The sequence below is a fragment of the Anolis carolinensis genome, chromosome 6 (genome assembly GCF_035594765.1).
Source record: "Anolis carolinensis isolate JA03-04 chromosome 6, rAnoCar3.1.pri, whole genome shotgun sequence".
Lineage (NCBI taxonomy): Eukaryota > Metazoa > Chordata > Lepidosauria > Squamata > Dactyloidae > Anolis > Anolis carolinensis.
In genome coordinates this window covers 64,913,362-64,925,909 of record NC_085846.1, presented here as the reverse complement: position 1 = coordinate 64,925,909, position 12,548 = coordinate 64,913,362, and the positions used below count along the sequence as shown (strand labels likewise).

General features: G+C 42.5%; 1 protein-coding gene across 3 annotated transcripts in view; it reads right to left on the bottom strand.

The window, feature by feature from the left end:
• Window positions 1-1,714: 1,714 nt before the first annotated feature.
• dppa4 (developmental pluripotency associated 4) overlaps window positions 1,715-12,548 on the bottom strand; it is a 42,357-nt gene continuing 31,523 nt past the window's right edge. For all 3 annotated transcript variants that reach the window (XM_062957644.1, XM_062957642.1, XM_062957643.1), the window contains exons 5-9: window positions 9,596-9,665; window positions 9,037-9,235; window positions 8,242-8,403; window positions 4,566-4,623; window positions 1,715-2,061 (exon numbers count right to left, since the gene is read on the bottom strand). In XM_062957644.1, the coding sequence (XP_062813714.1) occupies window positions 1,954-2,061; window positions 4,566-4,623; window positions 8,242-8,403; window positions 9,037-9,235; window positions 9,596-9,665 (597 nt within the window). In that variant the 3' untranslated portion in view covers window positions 1,715-1,953. The remainder of the gene's footprint in view (window positions 2,062-4,565; window positions 4,624-8,241; window positions 8,404-9,036; window positions 9,236-9,595; window positions 9,666-12,548) is intronic.

Below are 12,548 nucleotides of genomic sequence, written 5' to 3'. Positions count from 1 at the left end.
ATATTCCAGTTCAAAGCAGAAAATGTGGGATTTTATTCAGCTGTGCGGAAGGGGCCTAAGGTAGATCCAGGAAGCTTGTTTGTGCCTCTCCTGCAGTCATAGTAATTACCACATGGAACCCTGTGGGGCAAAGGGGGTCTCATCGTTTTTAGTTGCCCAGGGGACACCCAGATTTTTTTTTAATCATTCTTATTAAAGAATATTTTAAAAAGATTTACATCTTCTAGGTTTGCTAAAGGAAGGTATGGGGAGGGGACGGTTTAGGTTAGTTGGGGTAGGATGATAGGGGGTGAATGAGTGATTCTGAGAATCCTAAGGAATTGGGTACATATTGTTGGGTTGGTGAGGTTGGACTAAAAGAATAAAGAAATAGATTTGTAAGAGGGTAGGTTTTAGGGAAGTCAGAGGGAAAGTTCAGGGAGGAGTCTGAATTCAGACATCTGGAAAGGTAGCCTAATGGGGGAGGGGGGAAGGGGTAGACTTCCAATCTTCTTTCTTCCATACTGTATCTTTCCTTATCCTTTCAGTTCTTCCGTTATGTAATCTTCAAATTTGGACCAGTCTGTTTCTTTCATAGCCTTACCAGTGCTTCTTTTTAATAAATAGGTTAGTTTATCCATGTTTTTTATATCCATTAATTTCTCTAACCACATTGCTTTTGTGGGGCAATTAGGGTTCTTCCAATTTTTTGCTATCACTATTCTTGCTGCTGTCACAGCATATATGTAGATTTTGGATTAATTTCCTTTTTCCCTTGGAGAGTCTATTCTAACTTATTTTCCGTATCATATAGTCCTAATAGGTAATATCCCGGTTTACAGTCGAGGTCAATTTTTAGAATTTTTTTACATTCCATATGAATCTCTTTCCAATAATTTTTAATTTTTTTACAATTCCACCAAACATGAAAATATGACCCTATCTTTTCTTTACATCACCAACATTTGTTATCTCTATTTTTATACATTAATCCAAGTTTTTTTGGTGTTAGATACCACCTATGAATTGTTTTTAACCAATTTTCTTTTAATTCTGTAGAGTAACAATATTTCATCTTTCTGTTCCAGATATTTTCCCATTCGTCAATGGTTATACTTCTGCCCACATTTCTGGACCATTTTAACATTGAGTCCTTTATTATTTCGGATTCTGTCTTACATTCAAGTATCTTATTATATAAAATCGTTATAACTTTGTTTCTTTTTAGAAGACCGTCCCAAAAATTATTAATCATATTAAATCCCGTTTCTTTGTCTTTTTTGTAGCTTTCTTTTATTTGGTGGTATTGGAACCAAGATACGTTTTTTATAATTTTTTTTGATCTCTTCTAGTTCTTTAATCGATAGATTTTCTGGAGTTCTATTTATTTTTCTTATAATTTCTTTATACGTCGGCCAGTTTTCCCACCCAGATATTTGATGCTTTTCTTTTGTCCCCACATGGGGAGCTAGAGCTGACAGACGGGAGCTCATCCCGCTCCCCAGATTCAAACCGTCAACTTTTTGGTCAGCAGTCCCGCTGGCACAAGGGTTTAACTCATTGCGCCACCAGGGGCTTCATGCTATGAGATAGGACAGCTTTAATCACATGGACCACAAAACACTGTAGGTAGAACAAGGTGACTTGGAAACCCAAAGGCTTTTATTAGGCATTTGTTATCAGTCTAATAATAAAATATTTTTAATGCAAAATAAATTAAGACTATGATGAAAGATTTATTTCCAAGGACTCTTTATTAACAATCAAAAATTAAAAGACTACAACATCAATTAAATACATAGAAAAAGTACACTATAATAATAAAATGCTTCTTTCAGATATCACTTCAAGACTATGACGAAAGGTTTATTTCCAAGGATTCTTGATTAAAAATAAAAAATTACAAGGCTACAGTGTCAATTGAATACATAGAAAAAGTGCACTATAATAACATGTTTCTTTCAGATCATCACATTATTTCTCAAAAGGTGCTGGAGAATGGACAACCAGGGGCTGGACAGGACGCAGAGCTAGGTCCATACCAAGTTCGCCACGGGCCATCAGGGAAAGCAGCCCATCCACCTGCATGAGAAAGAAGGTTGGAGTAAACCCAAGCCACAATCACAAGCACAGTACTGTGTACATTCTTAGGCTCCCCTTACATACAACCCCTGGGACCCTTTCACTTACTTCACTTCACTTCACTTTATTTCTTAATTAGTCACTCTCCACCAGAGTGCTCCGAGCGACTTACAATTTAAAATATCATTCCACAATATAAAAACATTCAACATAAAAACATTCAGCAGTGACTATTTGGAAAATTAGATCTGATTTACTTAAATGCACAACCAAACAGCCAAGTCTTGAGCGCTTTTACAAAAGGTTGCAACTCCGACATTGCTCTAACATATGGAGGCAATGAGTTCCACAGAACTCAAGTTACTCAAGATTCCCCTCTAATGCTATGGCTACATCCTATAGAATCATGGGAGTTATAGTTTGGTAAGGCACGAGAACTCTCTGAATGAAAATTATAAACTAAAAAAAGTAAATTTCTAAGCTCTGTCGTCCTAAATCATCATTTAGATCAACAGCTCTTAAAGTGTGCTCTGTTCCTCCCTCCTCCTCCTCCTCGAAACACGCATGCACAGTGGTGGCTTTCCATCCTCTTTGCTTCTCCTTCCCCTCCAAGTGCTCATGACAGTGGATTTCCCATTTCCAGGGAGCGAGGGAATGAATGCGGACTTGGAAAGGAAGGCCTCACATGAATGGAGGGAGACTCTGCAGAGGAGGAAAGAAAGGCCTCTTTTGGGCTCAGTCTCCATGGCCGGGTGTCCTGATTTGTCCCTCAAGAACAGCCTTAATACAATGTTGTAAGTAAATGAAAAATGCTTTACTTCAGCAAAACATTAAAAAAAACAGCACACGCAGTTGTATAATGCAAAAGAAAGCAAAGTCTTACTGCAGACACAGTACTCAAGTCTGATAAAGTCCCAAATAAAGCAGCAGTCTTACTTCAGACAAAGAACGTGTATTAATCAATAAATCCTTTGGGGCAGTTTCCCAAACGCAGACTCGAAGCAGGAAAAAATGGGAGTGAAGGCTTAAGCATCAGAGTTGTTTGTTACCAGCGAAAGCTGACTACTCCTGCTTCTGATTTATAGCCCTGAGTTCTCCCATGCAAGAGCTGCTAGGGCGGTTCCCAGGTGTCTCTGTTTCTTTTCGCTTTTCCAGAAATGTGGGCACTTGCAAGACCTCCTCCTCTGATTCCAATTCCCCCTTTAATTCCTGAACACTTTCCTGCTCCCCTTCCTCTTCTAAAGATGAGGAATCCGTAACATCTGGCCTCCTTACCACTCCTGGCAGCAGTGTTGTCTTCCCAGAGCACAGACCTCTCTTGTGCCTCCTCACTGCCCAGAACTCTTCCCGCATGCCTCCTCGCCATGCAGACCCTTTCCTCTGCACCCTTCACCATGCAGACGCGTTTCCCTGCACTTTCCTGGTTTCCAGAACCCTATTTCACTCCCGTTGCTTAGGGGGTGCTTTGACTGTGCTTTTAATGCATGGCAGGAGTTTGGATGGCCCCTGTGGTTGCTCCTATTACTATTACTACTAATATTACTACAGAGGCTGGCAATTATTCCTGTTGGAGATAGCAACCTTCTCAAGGCTCCTCTATTTAATGTTTTGTCTGTTTATAAAGTGTCAGTTTATTTCCTGAAGTGTATGTCTTCTTTGGTTTGCAGTTTTCTTAGCTCTATGACTTGAGGCAGTGGGAGGGGCTGGAGTGACTGTTTAAAATGCAGTTTAAAAGGATGACAGTTGATGCATGAGTCTGAGTACAGAAGCCAGTGTTAGAAGTTAGAAAACAGTTGAGGCCTGAGTTCCTTGGAAGTAGACTGTTATAAAAGAGAGCTACAGAGCAATATAGTTTTGAAGATACTGTTAAAGTCTATAAGTTAAAGATACAAACTGAAACTTTTTACAGCTTAACCTGACAAGAAATGTATCTATATATTTAAATACATGAAGTTGTGGGTGAAACAAACGGGTTATTTGAAAGTCAACTTGAATCTTTGTCTGCTGAGAGCATTGAATAGAAACAAGATATTTACGTGCTCAGTGATCTTCCATTACCGAATAAACTAAAGAAACACTCCTGAAACTCTGCTTCCCAATACGTTATAATCCTAACAGGTCATAATCCAATAGTCCAATAATTCCCTCAGGAAAAAGGGATTTACTCATAAAAGGATTTGGAAAAGGGTGCATCTCCTCCTGCTTTTCAAAGACTGAGAAGATAGCACTATTTCCCAGAACTGGTATTAGGAACTCCGTTATATCTTATAGTGGAGAGGGTCATCATGACCAAACACCACTGATAACTTGTAACCTCCATCGATTTACCTAATCCCCTTTTGTGAATGGAATCAATACCATGTCCAACCTATGGCACTGCCACTGCAACCTATGGCGCTGATTCCACTTAGATAAGGAGCATTCCCACAGTAATGGTATTTGTCATGTGAAGTGCAGTCCTGCTGTTTGAGACATGGATCCTTGTCCCGCTCCTTGATACTCACCCGCTGAGCATAAGCTTCATCCTCTTGTGGCTGGTAGAGTTTCCTAATTTCTATTGTCCTGCAGAGCCAGGAGATGGAAAGGTTTCATTAACAGCAGTTAAATGATATAACATGACCTCTGCCTGTCATTTTATGCAAGACCCTCCTTACTTAAAAGCAACCATGTCTAAACATGAAGAAGGGCAAATGGAGAGAGAAATAAAAGCCTGACCAGAGCCCAGAAGAGAGAGGTTTGGATTACAACTACCAGAACCTCCATTCTAGTAGCCATGCCAGCTTGGGGGAAGGGCTGGAATTGTAGTCCAAAAGAAATAACTTCCTATTTCTAGTTATGTATTCTTGACACACTGCAACTAAAGGTAAACCTAGCCCTGGTAGAAGGAACAAGAACTTCATCATCTTGAGAAAAGAGAAGTCATTGCAGAAACATTTTCTGGTAATTGTTTACTTTACAACAGTGGTTCCCAACCTGTGATTCGTAGACCACCAGTGGTCCACAAGAACTAAGATATGATCCACGGCCTCACCGTTACTACTATGGATAATAACACAGTCCAATGGTTTCTCCATTTTTAGGCCTGTTCCTGGGGTTATTTGGGGTGCTCGTTCAGAACATTGCATTAGATGGACCACATCAGCTCTAGATAATTAAATATTGTTTTCTGTGGGTGAGCAGATGGCGACTACTGGATGGCGTATGTTCTGTATCAGAAACTAGATCTGATGTGGCCTATCCAATGCAGTTTTTTGAATCAGCACCCCAAATAATCAAACCAAATCTGAAGTTGGCCAAAAACTGATTCGTAACCCTTTTGGTACTAATGTTGGAGAGTGGTCCCTGGTCAAAGTGGTCCCTGGTCAACTGGTCCCTGGTCAAAGAAAGGTTGGAAACCACTGCTTTACAGCTTTTGTAACATACATGCATAGAAATCATCATCACCATGATCTCACAAGGCATGTTGGGATTCTTAATACTTTTTGCACAACAACTCCCACCATCCACAATTGTTGGCGGTGACTGATGAGAGGCCCAGAAAAATTCCTTTTCTCATAGAATCATAGAATAGTTGAGTTGGAAGAGACCTCATGGGCCATCCAGTCCAACCCCCTGCCAAGAAGCAGGAAATCGCATTCAAAGCACCCCCGACAGATGGCCATCCAGCCCCTGCTTAAAAGCCTCTAAAGAAGGAGCCTCCACCACACTCCGGGGGAGAGAGTTCCACTGCCGAACAGCCCTCACAGTGAGGAAGTTCTTCCTGAAGTTCAGGTGGAATCTCCTTTCCTGTAGTTTGAAGCCATTGTTCTGCGTCCTAGTCTCCAGGGCAGCAGAAAACAATCTTGCTCCATCCTCCCTATGATTTCCCCTCACATATTTATACATAGCTATCATGTTTCAGCCTTCTCTTCTGCAGGCTAAACATGCCTAGCTCTTTAAGCCGCTCCTCATAGGGCTTGTTCTCCAGACCCTTGATCATTTTAGTCGCCCTCCTCTGGACACATTCCAGCTTGTCAACATCTCCCTTCAATTGTGGTGCCCAGAATTGGACACAGTATTCCAGGTGTGGCCTGACCAAGGCAGAATAGAGGGGAAGCATGACTTCCCTGGATCTAGACACTATACTCCTATTGATTCAGGCCAAAATCCCATTGGCTTTTTTAGCAGCCACATCACATCATTGGCTCATGTTTAACTTGTTGTCCACGAGGACTCCAAGGTCTTTTTCACACACACTGCTGTCGAGCCAGCATCTCCCATTCTGTATCTTTGCATTCCATTTTTTCTGCCGAAGTGGAGTATCTTGCATTTGTCCCTGTTGAACTTCATTTTGTTAGTTTCGACCCATCTCTCTAGTCTGTCAAGATCGTTTTGAGCTCTGCTCCTGTCTTCTGGAGTGTTGGCTATCCCTCCCAGTTTGGTGTCGTCTGCAAACTTGATGATCGTGCCTTCTAACCCTTTGTTGAACAGAACCGGGCCCAGGACGGAGACCTGCGGCACTCTACTCGTGACTTCTTTCCAAGATGAAGACGACGCATTGGTGAGCACCCTTTGGGTTCGTTCGCTTAGCCAATTACGGATCCACCTAACCGTAGTTTTGTCTAGCCCACATTTTACTAGTTTGTTTGCCAGAAGGTTGTGAGGGACTTTGTCGAAGGCCTTACTGAAATCCAGGTACGCTACATCTACGGTGTTCCCTGTATCAACCCAACTTGTAACTCTGTTGAAAAAAAGAGATCAGATTAGTCTGGCATGACTTGTTTTTGGTGAATCCATGTTGATTATTAGCAATGACCGCATTTGTTTCTAAGTATTTGCAGACCACTTCCTTAATGATCTTTTCCAGAATCTTGCCTGGTATCGACGTGAGGCTGACTGGACGATAATTGTTTGGGTTGTTCTTTTTTCCCTTCTTGAAGATAGGGACCACATTTGCCCTCCTCCAATCTGCTGGGACTTCTCCCGTTCTCCAAGAACTCTCAAAGATGATTGCCAGTGGTTCCGAAATAACTTCCGCTAGTTTCTTCAATACTCTTGGGTGTAGCTGATCTAGCCCTGGTGACTTGAATTTGTTTAGAGCGGCCTGGTGTTCCTGGACAACTTGTTTCTCTATTTGGGTTGGATTTCCCCTACTCCATGTTGCTGAAGTTGATGACGGCTTTCTTTTTGTGAGAAGACCAAAGGAAAGAAGGCATTCAATAGTTCTGCCTTTTCTCTGTCCCCTGTCACCATCACCCCATCTTCTCCTCGCCTCCTTGTTCTTCCTTTTTCTACCGACGTAAGCAAAAAAACCTTTTTTGTTGTTTTTAATGTCCCTGGCAAGCCTGAGCTCATTTTGCGCTTTAGCCTTGCAAACCTTTTCCCTACAGGAGTTGGCTATACGTTTGAATTCTTCTTTGGTGATTTCTCCCCTTTTCCACTTCTTGTGCATGTGTCTTTTGAGTCTTAGCCCGGTTAGAAGTTCTTTGGACATCCATTCTGGCTTCTTCGCACTTGTCTTATTTTTTTTCTTTGTTGGCACTGTTTGCATTTGCACCTTGAGTATTTCACTTTTTAAAAACTCCCATCCATCCTTAACTCCCTTATCTTTTACTATTGGCGTCCATGGAATGCCGCTCAGTATTTCCTTCATGTTTTAGAAGTCAGCTCTCTTAAAGTCCAGAGAATGCGTGTTTGACTTGTCTTAGTTTCAGCCTTCCTTTGTATGGTGAACTGCAGGAGCACATGGTCACTTGCCCCTAAGGATCCGACCACTTCAACTGTATTGATCAGGTCTTCCACATTTGTTAAGATTAGATCAAGAGTAGCCGATCCCCTTGTTGCCTCTTCTACCTTCTGGACTGTCTGCAAGGCAAGTGAGGAATTTGTTGGACTTTGTACTCTTCGCCGAGTTTGTTTTCCAGCAGATATCGTGATAGTTGAAATCGCCTATGACTACTACATCTCAGGGCGGACTGTAACATACATACACCAGGGCACATCAGCCCAGAAAACTACAAAACAAAGAAGTCAGAACCTGGCAAGAAGTAGTATTTGGATTTTTTAAATCCCCTTTGGGATTACAGAGGGCTTTTTTGCCAGTAGAGAGGTTAAAGTTGGAAGGGAGGACATGTGTTCCATGAGCCACAGAATTCCCATGCCTGTTCTAGAGATGGGCAGCTCCGTAGATACTCTACTCACCTTCTCTTGTCTCTAGAGGTGTTGGTTGCATCCAGTGAAGGCTGAGCTGTGTAGTCTTGACGAGGGATAACGTTCTTTAAGGCAGTCTTGGGTAAGGAAACCCGTTTACCTTTTCCTTGTATTTGCTGGTTCATGGGATGTTTCTTTAACTTTTCTTGGTTCCTGTGGCAGAAAATTGAAGTGTTAGAGCCAACATATTTAAAGAGAACCGGGGCCAGGCTGTGGCGCAGCTGGTTAAGTAGCCAGCTGCAATAAATCACTCTGACCAAGAGGTCATGAGTTCGAGGCCAGCCAGTGTCGGAATGAGTACCCGACAATTAAAATAAAAAATAGCCCCTGCTCATTGTTGACCTAAGCAACCAAAAGATAGTTGCATCTATCAAGTAGAAATTTAGGTACCGCTTTGCGGGGAGGCAAATTTAACTAATTTATGACACCATAAAAATCGTCCAGCTTCCGTTTGGACGGAGGAAGATCAAGATCAAGATGCCACAGTGGATGATGAAGCAGCTGCTCCCCCTGCGGCCGGACTCGAGCATCTCGTCAGAAAGCTGGAGAAGGTTAAATTACCTCTGTCTCTATGTTTATATGGCATTGAATGTTTGCCATTATATGTGCACATTGTGATCTGCCCTGAGTCCTGAGAAGGGCGGAATATAAATACTGTAAATAAATAAATAAAATTACTCCAAAGTGCATTTTTGTAGTAAGAGTCCCAGAATCCCATTAAATAGCCATGTTGTTCTGGGAGATTGTAGGACTTGGCCAAGCTCTGGAAGCAACATATTGCATTACCTCAGCACACACTCTCGACAGATGTAGTTGTCGGATAAACCTTCAGGAACAGAGATATTTGTAACAGGGAGATGAAAAGGGACGTGGTTCTCCCCATCCTGGACATAGACCATGCCACCACGGAGTAACAAAGGAAACCAGCTGGATTCTGGGCGGTAAAGTATCATCCCATGGACCACACACCAGCCATGGACTACCTCTAAAAGGAAATAGGTTGTTAAAGTAGCCAGCCACAGACCTGGAGCCCTTTCATACTATTCAGTAATAGCACTGTGCTTCAATGGCAGTACCCTGTAGACTCCAGATTTGCACTTTAGGGAGGAGCATTTACAATATTCAGCCAAATGACTTTAGAGTCTCAGCAAACTAAAAACTCAAGATTCTATGGATGGAATCATGGCATTAAAAGTGGAATTACTATGTTATGTATGTGAAAGGACCTCCTAACCCCTAGTTTTACCATGCCATCTTCAAGCAGAGCCTCATGTTTCTTCCTTCAACATGTTTTTACTTTCAAACCTAAATTCCCTAACCCATTACCGCAGAAATTTTTGGTCACCTGTTTTCTTTTCAAACACCTCAAATTTTATTTCCTTGTTCAAAGCCACAGGAGGAGCTGGTAAAGGAGCCTGAAATGGAATGAAGATCCAGGTCAGCTTTGATCCCATATTCATAACTACAGGTAGTCCCCAAATTACAAACAAGATAGGCTCTGTAGGTTTGTTCTTAAGTTTAATGTGTTTGCAAGTTGAAACGGGCACATTGTAAAAGTGTAACTCTAGCAGTCAGATAGAAGCTTTAGGTAGCATAGGAAAGGGTTAACACCCCTGTGGTATTTATTTTGCTGTCTGTGTCCCTGTTCAGAAGATTTCACCTCACTTTCTGTCCCCTTGATAATTGGAAACAAGGATTGGTGAGAAAGCTTCAGTTTTCCCCATGATTTATTTAAAACATTTATATTCTGCCCTTCTCACCCCGAAGTGGACTCGGAGCGGAACACAACATATATAGGGCAAACAATCTATGCCGGGACATAAAATAAACACTAAAATCAGTTATTTTCACATCAAAACAATGATTTAAAACCATCACAAGTCAGCCGTACCTGATCCAGTCACCAAGTGAAATTTCCTATTGCTGCCATTACTGCACTATCCCAAAGGCTTAGTCCCACAGCCAAGTTCTGACCATCTCTCTAAAGGACAGGAGGGAGGGATTTCCATAGCTGAGGGGCAATCACTGAAAAGGTCCTTTCTCTCGGCCCTGCCAATCGCACCTGTGATGGTGGCGGGACCGGGAGCAGGGCCTCTCTGGAAGATCTTAATCTCTGCGGTGGTTCATAAAAGGAGATGCATTTGGGCCAAGGACATTTAGGGCTTTGTAGGCCAAAGCCAGCACTTTGAATTGTGCTTGGTAGCAAACAGGCAACCAGTGGAGCTGTCGCAACATGGGAATTGTGTGCTCCTCATACGTCACACCAGTTATTAACCTGGCTGCCTCTTGTTGGACTATTTGAAGCTTCCAAACAGTCTTCAAAGGCAACCCCACATAGAGCGCATTGCAGTAGTTATCTTAGATGTGGCTAAGTCTGACTTCCCAAGGTATGGGTGCAACTAGCACAAAAGTTTTAATTCTGCAAAAGCCCCCCAAGCCACTGCCGAAACCTGAGATTCCGGGCTCAGCAATGAGTCCAGGAGGACTCCCAAGCTGTGAACCCGAGTCTTCAAGGAGAATGTGACCCCATCCAGCACAGGTTGTAGCCCTATACCCTGTTCGGCCTTACAACTGACCAGGAGGACCTCTGTCTTGTCTGGATTCAACTTCAATTTGTTCGCCCTCATCCAGACCGTCACAGCAGCCAGGCACTGGTTCACAACCTGGATAACTTTTTCAGGAGTGAATTTCCCTTTCCTAGGGGTAGATCTCTCTCACTTCCTGTTGTCTCACTCCCGTTTGTAATTATGAGTCATCTGTAAGCGGGATGTTTATAACCTGGGAACTGCCTGCATATGCTTTCCTTGTTTCACTCAAAGCACTTACTTTCTCTCATTGTTGGCTCATTGCTTTCCACAATTCAAGCAGTCCCTCCTTTTCCAGCTCACATCTTCTGTAAGCCATTCTCAACTCTGAAAATCTAGCTGTGCCGCAGTCTTTCTTGAGCACAGAAAATTACTTTTTGAACTGCAACTTCCCAGCCAAAAGCAATGTTTCCCCATTCTGATCCTTAGCTATCCCTGCCTTCTTCATAATTTTGTGCCTTCTTTACTTTCATGGGGGTGTCCAGAATTGGTACAGAAATGATGCAGGGTGGCAGTAGGAATGCAAGAGATCTGCAAGGCTCAGGGACTAAAGCAGACATGGGCAAACTTTGGCCCTCCAGGTGTTTAGGACTCCGGTAGGCTGTTAGGAATCGTGGGAGTTAAAGTCGAAAACACCTGTTTGGCCAGTTTGCCCATGCCTGGACTAAAGGGTCAATTTAGTTTAACAGTGCCCAGCCACTTATTTAGGAATTAGTAGAATTAGGGCTTGAAAGCAACACACACTCGTGGTCTTCATTCCTGTTACCTAATATTCAAAGTTATACTGCCTCTGAAAATGAAAGTTCCATTTGGCCGTCTTAGATGAGCAGTCAAATAACAGCACCAGAGATTTACCAAAACAAGTAAAAAAAAATGACACATGGAGATGCTTCATTTAAGGAAGCACTCGTTCTAGTATGTTGCAGCAGACAGAAACTTTAATGCAGGGGTCCCCAAACTTTTTAAACGGGGGGCCAGTTAACAGTCCCTCAGACCGTTGGAGGGCCGGACTATAGTTTTTTTAAAAAAAACTATGAACAAATGCCTATGCACATGGCACATATTTTATTTTGAGGTTAAAAAAAGAAACAAATACAGCCTCAATGTTAATAATAATAATAATAATAATAATAAAAAAGAGGGTTGGAAGAAACCCTTGGGCCATTTAGTCCAACCCCCTTCTGCCTTTCTGCACCAAAAGCACAGCAAGGAACCCCTGACAGATGGCCACCCAGACTCAATGTTAATAATAATAATAAAACAATGGAGAGGGTTGGAAGAGACCCTTGGGCCATTTAGTCCAACCCCCTTCTGCCTTTGTGCACCAAAAGCACAGCAAAGCACCCCTGAAAGATGGCCACCCAGACTCAATGTTACTAATAATAATAAAATAATGGAGAGGGTTGGAAAAGACCCTTGGGCCATTTAGTCCAACCCCCTTCTGCCTTTGTGCACCAAAAGCACAGCAAAGCACCCCTGACAGATGGCCACCCAGACTCAATTTTAATAATAATAATAAAACAATGGAGACGGTTGGAAGAGACCCTTGGGCCATTTAGTCCAACCCCCTTCTGCCTTTGTGCACCAAAAGCACAGCAAAGCACCCCTGGCAGATGGCCACCCATCCTCAATGTTACTAATAATAATAAAATAATGGAGAGGGTTGGAAGAGACCCTTGGGCCATTTAGTCCAACCCCCTTCTGCCTTTGTGC